General features: G+C 32.5%; 1 protein-coding gene across 1 annotated transcript in view; it reads right to left on the reverse strand.

The window, feature by feature from the left end:
• SEMA3D (semaphorin 3D) overlaps positions 1-27,716 on the reverse strand; it is a 167,859-nt gene that overhangs the window by 21,838 nt on the left and 118,305 nt on the right. Inside the window, exons 8-12 of the mRNA XM_016130733.2 lie at positions 26,976-27,118; positions 12,421-12,535; positions 11,164-11,233; positions 8,767-8,911; positions 30-252 (exon numbers count right to left, since the gene is read on the reverse strand). Of these exons, the coding sequence (XP_015986219.2) occupies positions 30-252; positions 8,767-8,911; positions 11,164-11,233; positions 12,421-12,535; positions 26,976-27,118 (696 nt within the window). The remainder of the gene's footprint in view (positions 1-29; positions 253-8,766; positions 8,912-11,163; positions 11,234-12,420; positions 12,536-26,975; positions 27,119-27,716) is intronic.

Consider the following 27,716-nt stretch of genomic DNA (forward strand, 5'->3'; position numbering starts at 1 on the left):
GAAAGAACATGTAATCTGGTTCTAGGTACCTGTTCCAAGAAACATTACATCATACTGGCCATCTTCTGCGACAACATGATCCACCACAATCTGCGTCAGTCTGTAATCCACATTGATTCGCTTGAATGTTGGTCCTCCCGCAACTGGATATACTGATTTATACATCACAGGGTGCCGCTTGATAAAACTAATGACATCATCTGGAAAATCTCTAGTTGATTTGATCAGTGGGTCATAGGTTTTGCTTGGACACTGAGAAGAAATGAGACGAGTGTTGTTCATGCACTTGAGAAATTTATACTTATCTAGTAAAACTGTTAAGGCTTATCATTGATAGTATTAAAGGAATAGTCAATAGAATCAATATGAAATCACATGTACTTATAAGTAAATGCAGTTTATCTTAAATATATTTAAATCCAGTTTTCTCTCTTAAAATATTCTAAATTATATCTATGTATCTCTATTTTCTAAAGTTCCCACAGCAAGTCTATTTCTTATGATGATTATTGTTTTTTACAAAGATTCATGAAATTCGAGTTGAAATAATTATGGAAAGTAATCTATAAACATGAGAATATATGAGAAACCATTATTTTCAATTTAATTAATTTAAGATTTCAGTTTTAAATTAAAAACATAATTATAATTAGTGTGAAAATTATACTGTAAACAATTCAATAGCTCTTCTCCTCAAGGATCTGTGGAACTTCCTTACTTCTGTCTAAAATTGCCTCTTGTGTACCTTTTATTGTCCACTAATTCAATAGTTAGCATACCCTGCCCCCTGGTGGAAAAAGTTAAAAATTCATAGTAGTACAAAATAAATCAACTTGATGTCTACTCAAAGACTGAATAGAGAATTACCTTATAATGACTTTTTAAAGTAAATATCTCCACTCAGATATCTTACATCTGTTTTTGCGATTTCAATATATCGTAATTTAGGAAGTTACAGCAGAATAATTCTGTTATCACATTTGAATTCTTAATAGGCTAATAAGACGTTCTTTTGGAATGGAACACAGGATAATCTGTAAGAAAGTGCTGCTTTTCCCATATTTTAGTTTGAGAAAAGTTGAAAATAATCTCACTGAACTGAACCATTCATACTAGGCACTAATTAGAATCCTGTTACGACTCCAAAACATACTGTACTTCTTAGTAGAAGTATTCAAAGAGGGTCATTCTCAAAGAACTGAAGATAGTGGGGTATCTTAAAAGTCACGAAACATGATTCTGACTCAATTTTACACCAATAAATGCATAATAGGTTACTCAACTAGGAGAAATATCAAAAAAGTTGTACAAAAACTTATCTGTTAACGATTTCTAAATTTGAGAATATCTCTGTCTTTCACAAAAATGTTTTATGTCTGATCTTAAGACACTGATCTTTTCTTGAGATCTATTTATTTGTCTCAGGTCTGCACAAAAGAGGTTAGAAACATCCTGAAATATTAGCCATTTGGTAATTAACATATTCTTACACTGGATGTTGTGATAAAGATCTAAGTCTGTTTCTTCAGTCATTGTTTCTAGCACTTAGCCTTCAGTCAAGTGGAATCTGTCAGCTCTATAATGGAAGGAACCCTATATTAAATAGATTAAGCTGTGCCTCAAATGGATATGGAGCTCAAATGATTCAAAGCTCTTGCCCAATTACAGGCTGCATGTTTGAGGCTCAGTCAAAGGCGATTCATAGTGGGCTTACAACTTATAATGCCTGCGGTACAATCTGGTTGGTCTATCATTAAAATCAAAGTGAAGCAGGATTTTGCCTGCATTACATTTTTGAAACAGCCCTCCAACTTAGGGGGGGAAAATCTCTTTTGACTGTGCAGCTGCATTTACGCAGTAGCCAAAATTTCAAAAGAAATAATTAATATCATGACATTTAGGCCACAGTTTTTGGTATCAAATTTTCAAATAATTCAAAATTTCAATGGGCACAACTATAGATAAATGAAGATAGAAACATTTAGCGAAGAAACAAATATGACAATTTTCCTCATTGCTCGTCACTGACAAAAAGTTTAAGTATAATAAAATCTAAGAAAAAAAAGAGAAGGAAAACCTGGTTTCTATTGACGATTATACAATAATCTTTGAAAATGTCTGTTTTCTAATGGCAGCTTTTCCTCATGGCACACTGCCCATGTTTGCATAAGATCATTTTCCTCTAGGTTGCTGTACGTGGTCTCTCAGGTCCATGTCGCCACTATAGTTTCACAAATGAAAGTGATTTGGTCAAATTACTCCCTGAGGTTTAAGATAGTACAGTTTGAACCAAATATTGTTATTGTAGTACATTAAAAACCAGAAGACTTTTTCCTTTGATATCATATAGCTGCATAGCTCATGGATCTAAAAATAATTTGAGATGTCAAGCAACGTATGCAGGTAAAAATAGGGAAGAAAAATTCCATACAGAAGAAAGAGAAAGTACGGAAAAACACTACATCTAAAGCAAATAATGATATTCAATTCTTTTTCTTCAAAAACTCCTAGAAAATTTTCCAATTGCAGCTACATGTTCCAGGTCTTAAAAATCTAGTGAATTTTTCTCTGTATTTAGGTACTTTTATTTCTACGAATTAACATGGTCCATCTGAATATACTATAGAGGGTCATTTATTTCTGCCTCCAGCTTTTCAACATTTGCCTGACTTCCATTCATTTAGCTCCTGTGACTGTTGGAAATAAAACAAGGACGTTATCTGTGTTTCTATCTACTGTTTTGAAAAACTCTAAGATAGTTTAAAATTTGAGGGGGGAAAAAAGAGAGAAATTACCCAAAATTTAAAATGTCATTATTTTGCTGGAAACAATACCAGCACAAGAATAGAAAAGAGACCTGCCCAGACAAACTCTGAGATGAAAGGGTAAACCCAGTAACAACAAGCCCTGATTCAGGGCCTATCTCCCATGGCTGGCGGCCACAGCTGGCTAGGTGTGATCATGTTATGCTTGGCAGATCTCAGTGTTTGTATATGGCCTTTAGTAGTGCAGTGGGAAGCAATGGATAAGAGGAGAAAAATGGTTTTTATCCAATGGGAGAACTTTGCCCTTGGCCAGGCACCAGACAGCTGTTAAGAGTTTTCTCCCCCTGCTGCTTCAGGCTATTCTCTACAGGTTGCAGTTTCCTTTTAAACAAATCAGAAAAATGACTAATGGGAGGGAAGAACTGGCACAAGGAAAGACTGAACCAGGCTTTCATTTCCAGCAAACTGGGGAGAATAAACTAAATACACAAAGGAAATCTGATTTTTATTTACAAAGTGAAAGATGCAAATTTAATAGGTGCCATCCTATCCCCCTGCTTATTCATCTAAAAGTTAGTTTATAACAACTATGAACAAGGAAAGACTCTATATTCAATATCAGAGAATGAAAGGTCAGGGGTGCAAAAACAGAGGTAAATTTGTCTCTTTTTCTTTTTTTTTTAAGGTTCCCCTTCTCTTAGAGGAATTTCTATACCAGAAAAAAAAAAAAAAAAAAAAAAAAAAAGGAAAACGTTATTGAACACAAGTAGCCTGGGATTTGGAGAACTTCATTTTAAAAGTGAACGTTGGCTCTATGGAAAAGAGAGCTAAAAGCTTTATTTATGTTAGAAATCATATGCCTCTCATCATTTCAGAGAAACACAGCCTATATACAGTTAAAGAGAAATGAAAGTCATGTTTTAGGAACTTGGAATCAGGAGTCCCAGAATCTAGTCCTGTCTCAAACTTCTAGGATCAAAACCTAAAAAAAATTAAATTAAATTAAATTAAATTAAAGAGAGCCTCAGTGATTTAGAGAAGCGATGACAAAGTAATAGTTTGTAACTCAATAAGTGGACATCTATGCAGTGAATAGAGGAGGAGAAAATAAAACCATAAATGTTTATATGATAGAGAGGCATCTAAGAGCCAATGATGTATAAAATGAGATTGCCTTATTTTTCAACAGATTTTTAATTAATTAGAAAAGCCGTACTTAAAACAAAACAAAACAAAAGACAACAACAAAATGTTAGCCATATTCCTCAGGTGCATAAATGAGAGGATCACATGAGACACTGAGGGAATTCTTCCACTATTTTTCTTTTCCCTTTGGGAAGACTATCATAGTCTAACACTGTAAAATCAAAAGGAAGTTTAGTATACTATTTTTAAATTACATATTTTTCTTTGGTCAGCACATCTATGGTTTTTAGGTCAACCTTAAAACATCACTTATCTACAATATAATTAGAAAAAAAATTCTTGTTTAATGGTGCCAGCTTAAGTTACAATCCAGATCTAATTTAGGATATTCATGAAGATACAAAAATATGAGAATCATCACTTAGCTATGAATATTCCATTGCTCAAAAGCCAAATATGTGAGGTAGATCAGAAAAAGGATGCAGGATGCTCAAAGAATTTTGAAACGTGTGGATTACACAGTCATCTCAAAAACCTACTGTTTCCAAGATAAAAGTTGGAATTTCTCATCAATCATTCTAGTTCTGGGTTAAGCCCCATCACAGCTATCCAGTCTGCTAGACAGATCAAGTTATCGGCATTATGTATCATTATATGATGCAATCCCTCCATGATTTGCTTTATTGAAGCAAAGTCATAAACTTATCTTAGTCGAGACAGTGATGGTGTGAGGTGTTTAGGTAAAAAATGCCTTTCTAGAGCAATTATGCCAGGACCCAGAGCTGGTCCGTGGTAGCATATTTAGTATGATGAACTTTTCAGAGGACTTGGAATCTAAAGAACTTAGTGGTTTTTCAATGTCTTTTAGTGTGTTAGAAAGTCTGATAATTTCTTGGGAAATAAATAAGTACTATTACACATCTACAGCCTATGCTTGAGAGATTTTATCTCATAGCAGAGGGACAATAATGGTCCTCCTATAAAAGAGGAAACTGTTTAGACTTCACCTTTGATTTTCTTTATCACAAAACCATGTGAGGTCTTGTTCATGAAGAAGCTTCTTACACGGAGGAAGATATTTCATTATTTTACTTTTGGAGGTAGTTGAAAAATCAATTAAGATTGTTTTTGTAGTGGAAAGTTAATTAAATAGCTAATTGATTAATATATAAATATGAATTATGAAAAAGGATTTTTAATTTTTCTAAAGATCTGAATTCCTAAAATAGAATTAGACATTTCTTTTTGACTATGTGAGATTTAACAATACTTCAAGTTTTTAAAGGACATTTTTACATTTTTTTCTTTTTTCTCACTAAAATGAAAAAGTTTTGCTAATATTTAAGCTATCAGTGGAAATTACAAATGTGTTTATCATTCATCAGAGTACACAAAGTAAAATCAATTAGATCAAGTTAAAAAATTAAAAGATAGTACTTATGTAACTATCTCATTTTGCTCCCTACCAAAAATGGACCCTTAGTTGGGAAATTTATCTGTAAATTTTGATCTTTAAAAATAAAGTTTAAAAGTTTAACAGTAAAGGCAGTAACTACTTGGGGGAAAATGGGATTTAAAAGTAGTTATTTTTACAAAATTAGAGGTTTAGAAATTGTAAAAAAAAAAAAAAAACTGTGATAAAATGATTCAAGAGTAGTAAAACATAATTTCTTAATATTTAACTTCAAAAATAGGTACTATCCACAGTGTGACTACTACGAATAGTGCTGCAGTGAACATGGATGGAAGTGCTAATCTCTCTTCAAGGTCCTGATTTCAATTATTTTGGATAAATACCCAGAAGTGGATTGCTGGATTATACGGTGGCTCTATTTTTAAATTTTGAGGAATCTTCATGCTAAATGTGGAGATGACCTAAATGTTCATCGATGGATGAAGTGATTTAAAAATAAAAAAAAAAAAATGTGGTATATACATACAATGGAATATTACTCAGCCTTACAAAGAAAATCCTTCAATATGTGACATCATAGACAAACCTGAAAGGCACTATGCTAAGTGAATAAGTAAATCACAGAAGGACAATTACTGCATGATCCCACTTATATGAGGTATGTAAAGCAGTCAAACTTATGGGAGCAAAGAATAGATTTGGGATTGCTGCCAGGGTCTGAGAGGAGTGAAAAATAGAAAGTTACTAATCAATGAGTGTAGAACTTCAGTTACACAAGATCAACATGTTCTAGAGATCTACTGTGCAACATCACAATACTGCACTGTGCACTTAAAAATCTGTTAAGAGGGTAGATTTCATGTTAAATGTTTTTACAACAATTTTTTTAAAGTATTTCTTCTCTCTCTCTCTCTTTTTTTTTTTTTTTGGATGAGAGAATAGTTAAAAACTAAAACTCACTTTAAAGTAAACCTTACTATTTTTCATTTATGAATAAATCTTAAAAATTATTTATCGACAGAATGAAACTATAAAGTAAATCTTTTATAATAAATAAAATGTAAAAATAAAATCTTCTGCCTTTAAAAATCTTCCCCAGACATTTTCTAGCAGCCTGTTATTTTTGACCTGACCTCAGTTTGGTTTCTATATCTGACCTGTACCACTCACTGTATAGTGGATTCTTCTATATTTTATTTCACATAAAACTACTTATTATCAAGACTCTCAGTCCAACATGATTTAGAAAATTTATCTAAACAAAATGTGGTTTGTACAGACATGCTATTTGGACACCAGAGGGCAGAAGAATCCCTTGAAGTAAAAAGAATGCCTTAAATTTATCCCTGCTCATCCCTGAGTTTCCAGGCTTATTCATATCGTAGGGTAGTAATGTCACTGTAAGGCTAGAAGTATAGGTTTGACTTGACACAGGAAATACGTAATTATGTCAAAACTAAAAAATTAAAAGAGCTACGGCTCACTTGAAGTTGTAGTGTTTATTTACTTGACTGATAATGTCAACAGAAGGCACTGCTAGGAGAATAACCAAGAACTCAACTTTAACAGCAATATAGATAAAGAGAAGGTAAAAATAAGGGTAGTTTTAAAAATAATCTACTTAAAATTTTAACTTAAGTGTAAAGTGGCTTTCAGTAAAGATTCTGACACTTCATAGAAGGCAAATTATTCAGCAGTGCTTGGATTAAAGTATGATATGTTCTCTGAAATCACAATATGAGGAATGACAAGTGAAATAAGGTTTAAAAATTTAATTATTATTTGTACAGCAAACAAATCAATCCCTGGGGAAACAATGTCAGGTTCTGTTTGGTTGTTTGCTTTTATCACATTAAAAGTAGAATGGCTTGGAGGTTAACGGCATTTAATTTGTAGTTATGTAGATCTAAATTTAATCCTAGTATCATCACTTCACAAGCTATGAGACCATAAGCAAGAGCGTACATTCATTGGGCAGTTTCTTATCCATAAAATATCTACATTATTATATTGTCAAAGGATGTACTGAGATAACATACAAGTCCTTATTACTGTCTGGATCATGAGGTATAATCAATAATGAATTTGACTAAAATTTCTGAACTGGAGGTTTGTAGAAAACAAGAAGAACCATAGCTTCAGTTAAACAAAAATTACTGAAATTAGGCTGCTTCAAAAAAACTTTAAAGAATGGAAAAGATTATGTGAAAATAAATGCAGTTAATTTTAGATAGGACATTCAGCACTTTATCAAACAGATATTTTAGGGAATAGGTGAATATTAGAGAATATTAAAGAATAAAGGAGAGATGACTGGTCAGAAAACTCCAACGCTTCTCTTTTATTCTGCTGTGCTTGATGATATAATATTTGGAAAGTTATTTAGTTATTTTGGGCATCGGTTTCTTCCTGTAAACTGAGGATGAATTACATGGTCTCTATCATCCATTGTTCTTAGGTTCTCAAATTTTACAAGTGTAGTTACTTGATATGCTGTGAAATATAATTTCAATGACTTTATGAATACAGAGTTATTTAAAATGTCGAAGTTATTTTATAAAAAGCATAGCTGTATAACAAATATTCACATTAGATACATGATGTTTCTAACTTCAACACCAGCCCTCCAAATATAAACTATGATGTAAAATATCCAACGAATTGAATTGTATGAAAATTAAAAAAAATAAATATTAAAAAATAAAGTAATGAAGCAAAATGACTACATATTTATTTATGATTTTAAACATATTCAATTTTGGTCATAGTGATTTCAAAGAGAATATAAAAATAACTATTAATTTGGAAAATACTGATATCCTTTGGATACTATAGCTTTCTAGATACTGCCTGCAAACCCTTCAGAAGTGTTAATCACTCTTCTTAAACAGAACCAATTAGAAAGGGTTGGCCAATAAAAAATAATTTTAAAATACCTCAGTATTTTTGTTTTACGTAAATTCTTTAGAATGGCTTACATGGTTACTCTCCATTTAAAACAAGCACAGACATAATCTGAGTTTAGTTTGAAACAAGAAAGATGTAATCTTCTCAAGAAGTAGGAGCTCTAACAATATATAGCACTGTAGATGGGGAATACTTATTTGGCATTTCCATCTATCTTAAAATATTTTACATTCTAGATACTAAATTATTTTGATGATTCTTTAGACTTATTGAAGATAAGCACTATATTCTCTGCATAGTACACACCTTACGATAGACTCCATTGTTCCCTGTAGTACTTAAGCTTCTTACTCAAAAGAAAAATGTTAAGTTCCAACAAAGAATGAAAATGCTAATACATCACTGTAAATAAATAAAAATTGTTTTTAAAAAACACAGTACTTGTTGCTGTGACAAATAGTAGTTTATTATAATAGATTTTAAAAGATAATACGGACTTAACAAAATAATTTGATTATTAAATTAGATACATACTGTGCCAGGTCGAGGATATGGAATTCTTCCATCATACTGCACCCAGCGATGGTCCGCACTTTCCTTATGAGCATATGGGCCATTAAAAACTGCTCTGATGTCAGCCATGCTATACACACAGACAGCAGAGCCTTTGAAGATTGAGCTGAAAAAAAGCACCAAAGTTCATTCACTCTCTGGTTCATTCTTTGGCATTTGTTGAGCGCAAACATGATAGGCACTGCGGACAAAATGTGGGCATGTTCTTATAGCCAAATAATTCTGAATGAAGTGTGGTAACAGTTACATTATAGGTAACGCCAATAAGCTCAGAAGCATGCAGATGGGCTATCTGGTAAGTTTTCAGGGAGTAGGTGGCATCTAAATTGACACTTGATGGATAAATAGGAATTAGCTAGAAAATTGGATAGAAAGAAATATGCGGAAAATAGTATTATATTTATCTTCATGCTCTTGAATTTTGTTTGAAGTTAATATAGCATGATGCCTGCTAAAGAAATTACAAAATAAAAAGGTACATTAGCTATTTAAAAAAATAATTTACATAGGAAATCAATAATTATCTATGGTGCCTGTTTTCTTAACATGAGTGAATATTCATAAATACTGGCTATTAATTTCCTCATACCATTTTTATTAATTTAAAAATGCTGAAACACTCTTTTTTGCTCCTTCTCTAATTTTAGTTTATATATGTAACTTATCAATGCTTAAAATTAATTATAATTACATAGGATTGGAGCACTTATAATTAAGAGGCAGAAAAGCTCCACAAGAATTCAACAAATTTTTGCATACTAAGGATGAAAACTGTTAACACAGTCATCAGATGTTCTGTTTCTGTTTTATTTCTGGAAATTAAAAGACATTTTCTCTGAGTCTAAAACTTTCAGTGATTCCTGTTCTTAAAAACGAGATCATCCTTTATGATCTAAGAGACATATCATCTCAGCAATACACAAATGAGCTAAGGATTCTCTAGCAGCAGTAACTTAATCAATATTCTTGAAATTACATTAATGGGAAATACTGGGAGCTAACAGTAAACAGGAAGCTGAGAGGAAATTAGCTGCTAAAATAGGAGGTGATGATCCCATAAAACTCACACGCTGTGCCTACAATACTTTAAAAGAATGATGCATCATTAATGGCTTTGCTATTATTGCAGATTAATTACATCTCCTCATTGGATAAAGGTTGTGACATGCATCCGACATTACCTCAGTCTTCAGGACAGCATTAAAAATAAGATAATAAAGCATACTAAGAACAAAGAGCTGACTTGTAACTTCACACTCTGGGTGGGCAGAAACTTGGTAGGAGAAAAAGAGAATTATCTTGGGAGTACATCTCCCTGGCACATATCTATGCCTTGTGTGTGGAACACACAGTGACTTCAAAGACTGTTCTGGGAATGGAAAGATGCCAAGAGAACTAGGGCTGAGACACTTAACTTGAGTAACTACAGGCACTAGTTCTTCCGGCACCTTTTTTAGTTCAGACATAAATTAGCAAAAAAATGGAGCCCAAAATAGCAGCTTCTTTGGTCTCACATTTAAACATTCATATTCTATATCTTATAATTAACCAATTAGTATTTTGTCTCCTGATAGATTCAGAGCCAACAGTACATTTGAATAAGGTATAATGTACACATAAATGAGGGTAATGTCACAGAAAAGAATTATAATTTGCCTGAAAAAAAATATTTTAATAATTTAATCAAAAGGAGGCAGTAAGACTACTTCTCTAATACAATACCAATACTGCCAATTCCTCCAATATAAATATTAATACGACATTGATAAAGATTGATAGCAGAGCTGTGCAAAAAAGTTAAAAGTATTTCAAAGGCAGTACTGTGTAACAGGAATAAAGGTGCACTCTGAACATGGTCAAACTTCTTTTGCCTATGTTAGTAGAACAGTGATAATATGGTGACAATAAATGCCAAACTCCCATCTTTGTAGGGAAATGAGGACGTGCAAGTAAGATAGCATATTAGCGTCCCATCTCATGATTCCAGCTTAACTGAAGACTGAGACATATGCTTTTTTAGTACTATTTCTATGTCACACATCTTGATATATTTATTATTAGCATATGTATATGCCTTTGTACTCAGCAAAGGATTGGAAATGATGGAAATGTCTATGTACAGGGGACTGCTTAAATCAATTGTGGTAGTTGATATAGGGGATAGATACTCTGCTGGTGTAAAAAGAACAAAGAGACATTTATGTATTGATATTAAAGGATTTCTAGGAAACACTAGATGAAAAAGAGAAATGAATTTATTTTTCACACAAAAGGAAGGGACAAACAGAACATGTAACTGTATTTTCTTACAAATATACAACAATTTTCTAGAAAAATTACAAACTTTTTTAAACTTACCTGGTTGTGGTAAAGACTCCATATACTATGGGATTTCTTTCATCTCTTGTGGGGAGTAAGTAAATATCTTCTATTAATGGGAAAAAATAATGATTCACTGTATTTTTATTGTTCAGTTTACATATTTGCTTTTTCTTTAGTAATATTATATTTCTGAGACTCTAAGCAGTATATAAAGTGAAGATAACAGTGAAAGTCATTATATTACTACATGAGAAATTAAGAGAAGACTGGTTTTCTTACTAGCTATGTGACATTGACTTGGACATTTAACCTCTTAGGTGTTTACTTCAAACACCTACAAATGGAATGATTTGCTTGATAATCTGCACAACTATTTCCAATTAGCAGTATGTGATTTCATGTATAATAGAAACAAAAGAAGACAGGTTACTTTTATCTACCAATATAAGAAAGTATTGTCCTGTAATTATACCTACTTATTAGTAATTTACTTACATATATGGTAACAATATGAAAATAGCTACACAAGTTAATTACCTATGCAGCATTACTTCTGTAATTACTTGTGCAGTATTGATACTAAAGCATGTGTAAATTATGTTTTTAAAAAATTATTTAAGATGAGATCATGCCTGTATACATTACAGATCATCCATCCATACTGAATATATATTTAAATACTGATAAATGCAATAGTGACAAAATCATCAATGATATAACCATTTTTACATTTCCAACAAAAACAAGTTAAAGAACGTAAAAGCCATTGACACTAACTTTATATGAGACTGAAAATATTCCTTCTAGAATTAGCTTCGAGAGAAAAAGAGAGGAAATGAAGGAGAAGATGCTATCTAATGCTTCTCTGAGTATTCTTTTTATTAACAATTCAGAGAGGTCAGAGTTCACTGTCTCCCATACTCTCCAGCAGAGGGCGTCCACAGAATAAGGAACCCAAAATCTTGCTACCTGCAGACAGTGGCTCCTTCTGAAGTCAAAGACTGCATGTACGAAGAATGGATGGACCTTGTGGTCCCAGAGCTAGTAGCTTCCGCTCCTTGCTGTAGTTTTGTTTCCCTCTTTACTCTGAGGGCAACTTACAAGAAGAGGAATTGCTTCATCTCAATGGGCACCAAGATCTAGAGCACCTCAGCGTTCTTCGTGTCAAACTTAGTAAGAATCACTCCTGCAAACTGTACTGGGCTATGTAATCAGGTATTTGGAGCTAATATAAAATGAATGCTGAATTAGGCAGAAAGACTTTTTTAAAGAAAAATGAAACATGTGACTTACGAAGCTCATCAAAATGCGTATCCGCCCCATCACTTCCAGGAATTGAGCAAATCAATCTGGCCTTAAGAAAAGTTGTCCACTTGTTTATCAGGCTCCGTTGTCCTCCTATATCATTCTGAAAAGAAGGAAATAAAGATATGGATTTACCGCCATGATTCTATCACTGATTAAAACTGTGGTTATTACAGGCAGTGCTTTATTAATGACATTGTTTACAAAGACAGAGAGCCTACATATTTAAGTCTCTGAACTTTCAAATGAGGAAAAAGGTGGTTTTGTCCCTCAACATTAAATGTTTTTCTCATGCAATACAAGTAGCATAGCTCTACTGAATCAGCAAATGCATGTAAGGCTACAAAAAGTAAGGCAGGCTTGGAATCAATTGCCATCTCTCCCAATTCTTGCTTCCCACCTACAAAAAAGCTATTTACTTCTCCAAGTTTCTGTTTTCTTATCAATAAAATACAATTAATACTTTGAAATATGGTTATATGATGACTGAATGGAAGAATTTGTGTAAAGTGCTTAGCATAAAGCCAGGAATTTGTGTTCAATAAATGCTAGCACTGACTTGTATATTTTGCATATGATTTAGGTCAATATTTGCATCCTTAGGGAAAAAAAGTCTTGATAGAGACTTAAAATAATCTTTTCCAAATTTAGTGCCCTACTAATTAAATACCAAGGCAACGTAAACATAATAATACACAAATAAAAGCAATCTTGTTTTACTACATTTTATTTTACTCTGAAATATTTCATTAGATGTTCTTTAGATGTTTAGCAAAACATAAGCATTTAAATCAATTGAATAGTATAGAAACGGTTATATGTGTTGTATGTTACTAAATCAGTTCCCACTCCTTGTGACCTTATGAATGAGTGATGTCCAGTGTCCTGTCCTCAAAGTTGGGCCCAGCTCCTGTAGACTCACGCTTATGGCTTCTTTTATGGAGTCAATCCATCTTGTATTTGGTCTTCCTCTTTCCCTACTGCCTGCTGTTTTCCCCAGCATTATTGTCTTTTCCAAAGAACCTGCCTTCTCATGATGTACCTGAGGTAGGATAGCTTCAGGTGTGTCATTTTTGCCTCCAGCGATGTTTCAGGCTTAGTTTGCTATAGGGTCCACACCTTAGTCTTTCTAGCAGTCCAGAGTGTCCGTAGAGCTTTGCCATATTTCAAATGAATCAATTTGTTTTTTAATTAGCCTTCTTCATCCAACCTTCAAATTCATACATAATAACTGGAAGTACAAGGGTGCGGATGACATTAGCTTTTGTCTCTAATGACATCTTTGCTCTCGATGATCTTTCCTAATTCTTCTATTGCTGTCCTTCCAAGTCAGCCTTCTCTTGATTTCCTGGCTGAAGTCTCAATTTGAATTGATGACTGAATCAAGGTAAGCAAACCTTTAATAATTTCAGTGTCTTCATTGCCTATGTCGAAATTGTTTATTTCTTCTCTAATCATGATTTTGTCTTCTTGATGTTCAAAATGCAGTCTTGTTTGGCACTTTCTGCCCTCGCTTTCATCAGAAGTCATTTCAAATCAGTTACTTTCTGTCAGTAAGATGGTGTCATCTACATATCTTAAGTTAATGATATTCCTTCCACCAATTTTCTCTCTTCCTTCCTCTGAGTCTACCCCAGTTCATCATATAATATATTCTACATACAGATTAAATAAATAGGTAGATAAAATGCACCCCTGTTTAAGACTTTTGTCTATAGGAAACCACTTCGTTTCTCTATATTTTGTATCAACAATGATTTTCTGTCCAAAATATAGGTTATACATTGGGGCAATCAAGTGCCAAGGCATATCCATTTCTTTCAAAGCAAGTAATAGCTTTTCATGATACACATAGACAAAGGCTTTACTGTAATCTATAAAGGCAGACTAAACTTCTTCTAAAATTCTTTGGAGCACTCCAATATCCAGTGAATGTTCTCAGTTAGGTCTTGAGTTCTTCTTCCTTTATGAATTCAGCCTAAACATCTAGCATTTCTTGCTTCATACAAGGTAAAAATCTTTATTACATCATCTTAAATATCACTTTTTTTTTTTTTTTTGTATGGGCAATTAGAGCAATGGTCCTATAGTTACTGCACTCCTTTGCATCTCTTTTCTTGAAAACTGGGATTTTTACTGAACATTACAAATTGGTAGGCCATTGATATGTTTTCTATATTTGTTGACATCTTCTTGTTAAAATTCTAACAGATCCAGTCTCTGTGACTTGAAATAATTCTGTTGGTACGCAATCTAACCCTGGTGATTTATTTCTTTTCAATACATTCAGGGATTCTTTCATACTTCACTTTCTAGAATTACAGGCTCTTCTTTATAGGAATCTTTTTCAAAGGTACTTGTCATTCTTTATCTCTTCTGTATAGATTTTAGGTATACTGCTTCCACATTCCCTTTATTTTCCCCTAGTCAGATAAGGTACTTCCTCGTGGGCATTTAGCATTCACAGTTTAGGTTTGAATTCACTTTTACTTCTTTAATTTTCTCATGAAAATCTCTTTTTTGTTTGTTTGTTTGTTTTTTCTATCTCCTTACATTGATTATACTATAACAGTTTTCTTTATCATTTCTTGATAGTCATTGAAAAACTAGGTTCAGAATCACAAGCTTGCTTTAGTCACATTTTACCTATTGCTTCTTGATTCTCTTTAACAATTTTTAGTGTTTCTTCTGTCATCCAACCCAACAACATTATGCTATTAAATAATTCATCATAAAAAAGATATATTTCTTATTTTTAACTTAATGTCCCTATGAACACTAAATTAATATGATTTTTGTTTGACTCAACTAGATCTGTAATGCTTATAATAAATAACATGAGACTATTTCATGGTATAAATATATTAACAACTGAATTTTGACTTTTAAAAATACTTTTGGAGCCACTATTTCCATTAATGTATTTACCTTTAAATATAAACTCTATAAAAATTTTTATCCTTCATGAAGTCTATGTTCTGTAAAGTTAATAAAAAGTTCACTGTCAAGTTTTAAGTGTGACTATTTAAAAAATGTTTACCCAGTGCTTCTTTTATCTCTGAAAATTAAATTAAATTAGAGAAAAACATCTAAATGACTACCTCAAACAGGAGAATTAAAAGTCACATAAATAGCTGACATTCTTGAGGAAAGAAGGAAGAAAAGGAAGAAGTGCAAAGTGAGAGAGATCCCTTTAGTATGGAAATTCAATTTTTAAGATAATTATGGTAACAGAGCAAATCTTAGAAACCTCTTAGATTTGGAGGAGAGCTGAGAAGGCAAGGAAGGATCTCAAGAACAGAGACTATATCTATCTTTATAGCCTTAGTACCTAACACAAAGGATGTACCATGACACCCAGGGTGAATTGTGTTTCACATTCCTCTCTGCTAAACAACAGAATTATTTTCAGTAACAGCGCTGTATGAATAAGTAATAATTATTTTTTTTTAGTTATTTAGGTTTATAATAATTTTAAAAAGAAGAGTGATTTCAAAATTTAACGACATTCAATTTCAATAAAGTATTTCATGTATGAACTAAAATTTGCACTTAACAAACTATCACATTTCACAGTTTGCACTATGTCTCAGTGTTTTAAATTTTAAATGATTCCAAGTCATTGTGAACTTGCTCTTGGAACATGTGTGTAGCTGAATTTATGTGTGTTGGAGGTTAACTCTGTGTGTGTGTGTGTGTGTGTGTGTGTGTGTGTGTGTGTGTGTGTACATATACATAATAGAAACACAATGGTAACCACAGCAATTGTTTAGAATTCAGACAAACAAAAGTTTTCTGGCAATAGTGTTTTGGCACTGATACTGCTTAGAATTGCTGACACATGGTGATAATAAAAAGCAACATAACATCTAGTTGATTTTCTGATAATTTTAAATTTTCACCAGAAAATGTACTCCCTTATTCCTTTTACCCAACATGCACTCCAGATATGTCATTAACAACCTGCTTGTCTGTTGTTTAATAAATACATGTTTAATAGTTAGTGACTAACTAAAAATAAAGGTAAAAACACCTAAGTATCTTTAGAAAAGTATAGGCGAATGCCAAAGAATTTGAGTCTTATCTGAAATTTCTGTGTAATGGGAAATTGAGAATAGTCTTCATTGAAGAGTTAGATTTGATATTGTCTTTAAAATAATAGGTGGGCTCAGACATGCAGAGATTGGTCCAGGAAATATTCTAGGTGCTGAAAACTAGGGGAAAAGGACAAGAGATGGAACAATTCAGAAATGTTTGGAGAACCGAGACAAATTTGGTTTAGATAAAGACTAAAATAAATTGAAATAATGGAGGAAAATGTTATAAAAGTAAATTGGGGTAAAATCAAGGAAAGCTCTAATACCAGACAAGGTGTCTGTATGTTATTTATTACACAATAAAGAATTACTAAAAGATTTGATAATTAGCAAAGAAATAAAATAATAAGTTTTAAGAAAATATGTACTATATTTTATATAATCTACAAACAAATAAATCTATAATTCCTCTTAAAAGTATATTTTGTACATGGTGCTTCTCTTATTTGAGTATCATTGCTCGATAACAAAAATAATCAGTATGTCAGCTAGCTATTAGATGACTTCATATGTCTGCAGATGTGAAAGCAGATCTATCTAGATGTGACTTTGATTTGTAATGTTAATATCCTCAGACATTTAATAATATAAATCCATATGTTAATATGAAGGGCAAAATGCTTCTTCCTAATGTAATAATGAATACTGTATGATTTCAGCGAGAAAATGTATGTTATCTGAAAGCATTCTAAAATATTTTAATGAATTTAAAAATACAGAGTAATTTATCTCTTCATCTTTCTTGTGACCCTTGATTTATAACTTCCTAAATTTACAAACCCAGCTTTTACATGTTTTTCAATAGAGCCCCAGTCGTACTAAGCAGAACTTTAGTTAAGACTTTTCTATTTTAATGTATTCTTTTTATATACTTTGATATTTATTAAGCTTTTCTTGCCTATAGTATATTTTGACAGTCAAAAATAAATATTTAAGATGTTTACTCAACATACATAAAGAAATATATCAGCTATCATGAATACAATGCCAGGAACTGCATATGGTTTACTGCTTTATCCCTAGCACAGAGCAGTTGCTCAGATTATTTTGCTAAATGAATAAATAGATACGTCGACTATTTTCTTGGCAACATTTCTTTAACAGTAGTATACATCACTACTCCACCATAAAAATGAGTAGTGGCATTCTCTTTTTAATATTTTATTAGGCAAAAGTGACAATAAATGTCCATTTTCAAATACTGTCCCTCTTTCTATTTGCAATTATCAGCCATGTTTAAGACAAACTGTAAAAAATTCTTACTGTTCTACTAGCTCCAAATTTGTTGGACAGAAAAAGGATTTATAATGTACCTGAATATTTTTTAAATTGACAAAAGGAAATTGCAATCGTTTGGGCAAAAGACTCTTTAAATGTTCTTGCCTACCCATCTAGCAGCATTCTCTTGCCCCTCAAGGAATAAAGAGATTAAAAAAAAAAAAAATCCAGGTCAAAGATGAAAGCCACCTGCTGTCAGCAGGGAAACAAGTATAGTTTCTGGGATAATAGCTCTCAGGAATGGATTATAAGCATTTAATGGCTGGATAGTAACTCTTACAGACATCCAGAAGCATGACCTGGATGGCAAAGTTCAATTCACAAGGAGTTGTATTTCTCCTGGAGGGAAGTGTCAGTTGGCTGACTTTGTTGACTGGTTCTCCATCCCCAGATTTGTTTGCAAATCCACATGATCTCCCCTACTGAGAACTTTAAGCCCAGAAGAGAGCTAAAAAGGAGGTACACTTTTGTACTAAAGTGTCACCTCCTTGCTTATTTTTGTGACGTTCTAAAGAGCACAACCTCTCACTAACACAATAGATTTATTATTGAGATGTCAGAATCAAAAGCTTTTAGTCACCGGTCGCTCCTATGTGTCTCCACTCTATTTATCACAGCTTCTTTGCAGTCATATTGCCAAAGCCTTGACATCCTCTACACAAAAATGCAGATGAAAGTCACAAAAAAAAATCAATATAAATAAGCCTGGCCACAGGTGTTTAGTATGGGTGGTGAGTGCACAGGGTCCCTGCTATCTTATTCTCTGTAGATTTGTATATGTTTGTAATATTTTTAATTTTAAAGTGATTAATGAAAACAAGAAAGAAAAAAATTAAAGAGGAAATAAAACACAATTTACAATATTTTGGCAGCTGTAAAATATAATATTTCAGAGTCATTTAAGTGGGTGATGGTTGCCTATTATGAACTACTATGATCTTCTAATCACAGTAACAACTAATGGGCAGATCAGTCAGGAGGCTGGTTATTGCTGATTCTATTTTTCATCTACTGTCTCAGAAAATTCAAGTTCTTATAAATCTTACACAGACATCTAGAGTAGCTACAAGCTGTATGTAACACATGAGCTTTTATTGAGTGTATCTTTTGACCTATGGGTCGCTGTACTGGGCTCATCTGTTAAACATAATTTTATCTATATATACCATCTTCTTTGTGGATCACTCAGCACTTTATAAATATTGTCATTTCACCTATATACTGGGAAACAGAAGCTCATGGAAAATTTAATGACTGACTGTGAGCTCCTATGCTCTTAAATCCTGAAGATTTTATAAATCCATGAAATCTCCAAGACATTTGTAACATGTTATATTCTATTAAAATATAGATGTACATTAAGAAATTTATAATTATATTAATGAGTTTCAGTTGAAGGATACCAGGATTTTCAAATCAATAAACACTGGAAAATGACACACTTTAAGCACTTAAAAAAATTAAAATTAAAAAAATAAAAGGTTTGATGCTGGAGACAAAGGTTGTAAATTCTCCTTTGATTAAAATTTAGTTCTTTTGACTAACGCTGCTCTTTACTCTTCACATCTTTGTGCAGGCAAAAGAATGGAATTCTCTAAAGAACTCTGAAATCTGTAATCTACGCATCTTTTGTGCGCCTTCTCCCCAGTTTTACCCATTAATAACATTCAATCTGAGATATTTTAATTTGAACACTATCCACCTTGTTTTGAAGTGTGACCAAAGTACTACAGTAATCTAAATCAATAAAAATGTATTTTGATAACTGGACTGTTACACTGAGGCAAACACACAGTTGACCCTTTTTACAAATTCGACAATTAAGATTAGGACAATTTAATACTCTTGTGTTTTTGATGTAATGCTTGTTTTATTTCAATACATCATTCAGATTCTTTATATGACATGTCATTTATAATAACAGTAGATCCTCGCAGGTTTTAAATATTCTTATTTTGAGCTATGCCTTCAAATAGCCTAAAGACCTATTTGTACCAGGAAATACTGGAGATATGATCATAATAACCGACATATCAGAGAAATCGTCCAATCTACTTTTCTCTGTGTTGCCTCAATCTTCACTGAGTTATTTCTAGGAACAGATTCTAGAATTTTTGTAAACCTAATCCAGATGGTCTATGGGGCTGTATAAGTAAATAATAATAATAAAGGTAACCCAAACTCAGGATGGCCTATTTAGAAGCTTAAAATTTTAATCATGGTGTGAAAGAAACAAAATGTAAAATCTGGAGTCAGGTCACAAGAGCCCCATTAGAAGGGCATTCCGTGTATATTAAAATATATTGTTATACTGAGAGGAAGAACTTAAATGTGGATATTTTAATATATTAAATGAATTAATGGAAGATAGTGAATTATACCCACTGAATCAAATGAAAGAACTATGTTGCACTTTCCTTTTCAGCTCAAGTGTCTTTTTTTGCAATACGCTATAACTGTGTGTTATTTAACTGCTTCATAGATGTGCCTCCCAAAAAGTGCTGACCACTAAAATATGAAAACAAAAATAATAATGAGTTTTCTACTTCACTTACTAATAATCTTGAAACACCTTGACAATAGAAGAAACAAAACCATACAACAAACTCAGACATTTCAGACAAAGGAGAGAAGAAAAAACAAACAAAAAAACCTGTATGGCAGGTATTGAACACAGTGGTTTTTAAGTGATAAATTTCGTAGAAGCTTTCAAGGCAAAATATAATTCTTCTCTTAAAAAGAACTCTAGTGTTTAGAGATGACTGTTTTTGATTTACCATTGGAGAGTTGAAATGGAGAACATGTTTTTCTAACTACTTCAAAAACTTGTAAAGGTTATTAGACATGCAAAATGGGTAAAATACAATGTTGAAAAATTCACTTTCTAAGATTTAACGATTAAAATTAGATGAATCTAACATTAGATTGGCATGTTAGACAGTCTTTTTCAGGTAGGATCAGAGTTCATTAAATTGGAAAAAAAAAGAAAAAAGAAAAAAAGCTACAGCCAACCCTATAAACCCCTGCCTCGGAATTTCTGACAGGAAAACAGATGGAAATGGAGCAAAAGCACATCTGTAACTCATGGGCTCTAAATCTCTCATTTAGGTTGTAAGTGACATACTGAAAGTAAGCAAAAAAAACAACCTGGTGGAGATCAATAAATACGGAAAGTGTCATCAGTCTAAAAACACAAATCTTCAAAGGCAGTAACTGTCCAAATAGGACCATATATCAAAATAGAGACTGCAAGTCGAATCGAAGCAAAAGGTTATTAATTAGCCCCCCAGGCAAGTTATGTAAAAGAGCCATCCAAACTGAATTCCTGGCATGGAGAAAGGAAATGCTGCAGAACAAAAAAATAAAAAAGAGAACTGGCATAATCTACAGCTGGAATCCAGAGTGGGCTAGCGTAAGTAAACTAGCTAATGGACAATGCTTCCAAAAATGAATAGAATCCAAAAATAATGCAAAACAGCCTTGAGGCGGAAAATGGTAAGAAGGCCTCACTAAAGTGACTGGAATTTCCACACATTAACTTACAGGGTGGGTCTTCAAGACACACACACACACACACACACACGCGCGCGCGTGCTCGGTAATAAACATCACATAGACATAAATAATAGTATCTGAAAGGACTAACTTGCAGAGTAAATAGACACAAATATTTTCAGAGGGTTTATTTCATGCTGTTTCACCTGTTCATTCAATCAGCATTTATTACCTTACCAAGAAGATATGTGTAATTTACCATCTAGGAGAATACTCCAGGGAGTAAAATACACTATTTAATACTTCAAAATACTGGCCATTCAACAAAATCAATGAATTCCAGAACCTGTCAAAGTCTTTATAGGCTAAACACCTTATTTTAACATGAAAAAAAAAACAAAACTGAGTGTTTGACTGGAAAGTAATGATACTACTGAAAAATAATTAATTAGTAAATATGTTATGCCATGTACAATGATAAACATACTGAGTTTGAAAGAGATTCTTTGAAGGGAGGTACTTTTTCTCCTGAAACTGTCATTATTGATCAACATTACCCTATGAAATTATCTTCTAAGTCTGTTTCTTTACTATTTAGTGTCTCTTCCTGTCCACGACTCATGTCCAAAATTTTCATTGTTCAAACTGTTCACACAATTTTCACCAGATGTGTCTCTAAATTCTGATTGTGTCCATAATTAAGATCCATCCTCAAAGTATAAGGATTGCTAAAAACTAATAATAACAGTAATTTCAACCTTTACCCTAATAAAATATCATCTTTCTCCAGTAACTTCTGGTAACTAACCTGTCTCTAACTTCCCAATACACACAACATTGCCGCTCTTCCACTCCAAAGCACAGTTACTTGATCTTACTCCAACAGTGTGCATGTATGAAGTGTGTGTCTGTGTGTGTGTGCATGCCCATGCACACGTGATTTTTGAAATTTAACTCACTGTGGTATGACCATGTACTTAACATAATTTACAAGTCAATCTCTTAGATTGTTAACTACTCGAAAATAGAAACCCAAGTTACTCTTTTCCAATCCCTCCCTTAGTATCTGTCACATCCAAAATCATATGATCTCACTTAAGCCTTTCATTTAACTAGTAAAGTAGTCATAGAAGACATGGGTGTCCTCGTTTGCTAGGTTAAGAAACTGAACTAGGAAGAAGTAGAGCAGAGATGTAAACGTAGATCTCATTTCAAGTTGAATATTAGTATCATTTGGGCTAAAGTTATCATTCTTACTACCAAGGCTAATACTGGATTTTTAATTATCATCTTACCTGACTTCCTTTTGGTATGTAACATTACTGCCAAGTGCTTTTTTTTCTTGAAAACGTTTTTTTTTCCTTTGACTTCTGACAACATTTTTGCCCTGTTCTCAAACTAACTATCAAACAATTTTTCAATTGCCTTTGCAGACATTTCCCTCTGCACTTTCTTAAATGCCATTATCCCTCAGAATTCTGTCCTTTCTATTTGATCTTGAACTAAAAATTTTTCTGGGTAATTTGAGACATGTCCATGACTCCAAGAGCCACCAATATACTGGTAATTTCCAAAATCATGAGTTCAGACACTACTGGGGCCTCTGATTCATATTTTTCAACTGGATATCATGGTAGCATATCCCTGAGCCACACATCAAGAAAAATAAGACTTCTGAAGATTATTGAAATATTATATGTGTTTTAAAAAGAAAACAATCACTATTATGCTAATTTTCCATTTGCTCAGTATTTGCCATAATTTTGAACCTCTTTTAATTCCTTAATGCATTTTCCCACTACTGAGATTTCATGTAGGCTTTTCTTTCTATCTGGAATATTATTCCCCAGGTCTGCCACCTTCGCCCTACAATTTCCTAATCATTTTCAACATCTGGTTCAAAAGCACTTTCTCAGAGATACTTTCCAAAACCAATCCAAAACCAATTTTTCCTAATTGCACCCTGTCTGTGTGTTTGATTGTTTAATTCATACATCATCTACAAGTTGTAAGTTCAGTGAGTACAAGTATGTCTTTTGTTTTTAACTTCACTAAAACTACTGTTTAGCACAGTGTTATACATAGGGTTAGTTTCCAATAAATGTGATAAGTTAATGAATGACTGGGTAGTCTACATATAGTTTGTAGCCACTAGCCACATGAGGGTATTTAAATTAAAATTAATTAAAAGTAAATAACATTAAAAATGTATTTCCTTAGTCACATTGGTAATATATCTACACTAACAGCCACATGGCTACTGTGTTGGAGAGTTCAGATATAGAACATTCCCATCACTGCAGAAAGTTCTATTGGACAGCATTAGTCCACACCAAGCAATTAATAAGAGTGGTAATAAATTAAGGACCTTTTAGAAATCTACACCTAGATTCTATCTCAGAAATATTTCTTGAACTCATCCATATATCTTCATTCCTACTATCTTTAGGGAACCACCTAACCAGTCTCCGAGGCACAAATATTTCTCAGCACAGATGCATTCCTCAAATTATTGCCAAATATATCAATCGAGTCACTTCTCTGCCTAAACAAATTTACAATTTCTCATTGACGACAGAATAGAGTTTCAACAACTAAATGGAGAAGCAAGACTTCTTATCTTCCAACTTACCACCCCAATTTCAAATGACATTGCTCTTATATACAGTTGTGAGGTTCACTTAAACAAGATTTAACTGTCCTAGAAACAAAATATAATCTGTGACTATGCTGCCTCAAATGCCTCTTCTCCTGCCCCATAGAACTCATTTTTTGAGCTTCACTGAATGTGCATAGAGTTCTCAGCTCTGATCTCTATCACATTATATTGGATTATCTTTTAACATCTCTATTATCTTCACTGTGCTATGAGGTTTTAAAGAAATGGACAATAGTTTACTTATTTCCCAGTGTCTAGTGTACTTCATTTTGCACAGAAATTGTATTTTATTGTCATCGAAATAATAAAATACTAAATAAATAAGTTACAAATTTAAAAAGATTTTCTTTATTTTGTAAACAATTCTTTAGTCAGTTTTGTGTAATTTTTACCTGTTTACAAAACCTCCTCCTCACTAATCACTACCACCACTCAGTCTAATAGTGATTTCTTTAAAAAGTCAATAAAATACTTCTACTTTAGTTTAGGGCTGAAGTTATCAGTTTAAAATGAAAACAAACAGCAAGAACAGCAAAACCTAAACATTTCTCAGTACATAAGTTCTGTGGGAATACCCTGGTGGAAAAAATAATATAAAGGACTTCTATGTTACTGAAAAGCTTTGTAAACTTAGTAAAGTATATACTGTTAACTCTTGTCTCTTGCATGATCTCGTCTTCCTTAGATCTTAGCTTATATCTATAGAACTCAATTTTGTTTTATAGCTGAGATACATTCTGTTATTATTTGTTGAAAATAGAAAAACAATCTTTAATAACCCAATGGTGGTAAATAATGAAACAACAGAGGAAAAAAAAATATGTTCTCAATAATGTCAGAACATTTTTATGTGAAAAAAAATATGTAACAGAAACAATGATAATCCTGAGTAGCTTTTTTTTAATTAAACTTTTTGTCAACACATGACATTTTTAAAGATTTTAAATCTTGTCAGTGAAATCTCCACTTAGAAGTGCTCAGTTTTTGCCACACTTTAACTCTAGATCATTAAACAAAATTAAAAACATGGGCAGGGCATGTTGCAATTAAGGAATTACAAATAAAACATTTAGAATCAAATATTATAAATGTTAGACCAATGGATCATACATGTAGTGGGAAATTCTAAAGGTCTCACTTAAAAGAATGACTGAGTAAAGAGATACACTGATGTGAGAAGAATCTCCATTGTATCTTTTTTGAAAGAAAATTCATCCATCACATGTCCTCATTTGATTTCACAATTAGTTAGCTTTTTATCCAAAAACAATAGCATGACAAAATCTTGCTGTGTGGCCTCAGAAGTTTGGTGGTGGAAAGACTTAACTATTAGAATTCTCTCTGACTTTTTAATTCTATAGGAGTTCATACGTAATTTAGATAAAATAACGCATGGCTGACACCTAAAGTCTAGATAACATTTTTAATACAGAAATTTATAAATGAGAGCAACTAAATTTTTCTTTGACATATTTCTCTACCTCTAAGATCAATTTTTATTATGTAGACAGTAGGGTAAAAACAATATTTTGTGATAAATGAATTTCAATTGGATTAAATCTATCAAGAAATAAGTATTGCACAGGTTCACAAAACACATACTTGTTATATGAGTTCATCAGAAAGTGATTCTTTAAGTACATTGAATTGATCGTAAATCTCTTAAAACACATTGAACGTAGCTTGTTTATACAAATGGTGTCAATTCACGGACACTGCCTGTCCGGGTAGGGATACTGCTGTTATAAGGCATGCTCCAGCACATTAACACATGACACCACTCCAAGTAACAGCCATTCATCTCTAGGCAATAGGCTTCAAGAGAAATTACTGTGAGTTCCTAGATTTGAAAAAATGAGGGTGCTTTTTAGAGAGTCTGTCCCCTGGGGGTGAAGGGATCAGTGAGAGACAACATTATTGGCTAGGACACTAGGTAAAGAATGATCTGCACTCACAAGTTGGCCTCATTCAAAGCTGTGTTTTCATTAGCACTTTTAAGTGCAGTGATGGTTTGTATTTCTGTCTCTGGAAGCATTCAAAAGCCTGAAGGCACAAATTGAGACAAAAAGGTGGTAGGCTCACATGGAAGAAAATGAAAAGTTTGTACAAGACCAAAGAAAGTTTCCCACTGAGAGTATTTATTAATTAACAGCTCTTCCTCTTCATAACTGAATTTATGCTGAAGATGTCTATTTAAGAAAAGTTATTTCAGCAAAGATAAATCCAACTAAAAAAATAATATACTGAAGTCAAAAGTACGGTCCCAGCAGCATTATTATTCTATAAAGCTTGTAATCACTTAAATAAGAGCTTTGATGTCAGAAAATTAGTGTCCCATAGAGTTTGTTTCCTATAATTTACATAAAATGTCAATATTAAAAAACCAATTGTAATATTTTTCAAAATAAATGTTTTGCATTTTGATTTGGTTCTTTTTTTTCTCTTTATCCCATTTTCAACCAGAACCTAATCTAGATTAAAGCTCTAAAAATATTTATTATAGTAATATTATAGTCATATTTTCAGTTTATTTGATCCAGGTGAAGATAAATAATTTTAGATGTGTGATGTGATGTGTATTTTGATAAAAATACTAGATTCTGTTAGTGTTTAAGTTACTCTAGTAATTACATTAAGTTGCTTTCAATTTCAGAATAAGATTATTAACTGTATAAGAGCATTTTAACCTCTATGGAATAAGACAGTGCAGTGATTTTACTGAAATACCAATAACTGGCAGGAGAATAGCCCAACTGTAAAAGGAGTCAGCTGTCAAAGATATCTAACTCACACCTGGGCAACAGCTTAGGCACTGGAAAAACAAACTATAATATTGGAAAAAAGTGAATTCTTTTTTTTTCTTTTCCTTTTTCTATTTGGATTACAAAAATCATACACATAAGGTAGTCTGAATATTTCCTACCAGTTATAAATAATGGACATTAACTTTAACATTACATGGCTAATTGTTCATATACATATATACATGCCTAGGTAAAATAAATATATCTTGCCTTACAAACTCTTCCAACTCGAGAAAGGATTGTCTTATCAGAAGTACTGCTTTCTTGAGATGATTCACGAAAGAAGAAATATATTTTATCATCATCTGGATTATAGGTGTCGGGTATGGGAAAAGTTCCAATAAATTTTGCTCCTGTTTGAAAGAAAAGAGCTTTAAATTAAAATACTGAAATAATTTAGCCACAATAGTACTGGCATCTTTTGTATGTAAAACAATTAGCAGAATAAAAAAAAATGAACCATGAATAGAATATGGGAAATGAAACATACACACGAAATAAATATGACACATGTAGAAACATGTATTAGTATGAAGAGATCCTGAACAAGTTTTCTAGGAACTCTAGAGAGCAGGTGAGAACAGGTGAGGTAATTGTTCTAACTCAATTTTACTTAGAAAGCCTTTTCAAGCTAGAAGAGTCTATGCTTTTATATTTTCCTTTTATATGATGGAGGCACTGCTTTTTAGCCCCAATGTCTATTATGAAAAGCTTAGAAAAAAACTATAAACATCCCAAATTCTGATATATTATAAAGTTATTCATTGCATTTTATATAATTGCCAAAGGAGAAAAAATTTGAAAAAAAAAGTGTGTGGATCAACACACATTGTAGGCTCTGGAAACATTCTCTTCAGGTTTATATCATGTCTCTGATACTTAGCGAAAAGGCGACCTTAGGCAAATTATTTATGTTCTCCATGCCTCAATTTTCTGATATCTAATATTAGA

Source organism: Rousettus aegyptiacus, unplaced genomic scaffold (assembly GCF_014176215.1).
Source record: "Rousettus aegyptiacus isolate mRouAeg1 unplaced genomic scaffold, mRouAeg1.p scaffold_m13_p_13, whole genome shotgun sequence".
NCBI classification, from domain to species: domain Eukaryota; kingdom Metazoa; phylum Chordata; class Mammalia; order Chiroptera; family Pteropodidae; genus Rousettus; species Rousettus aegyptiacus.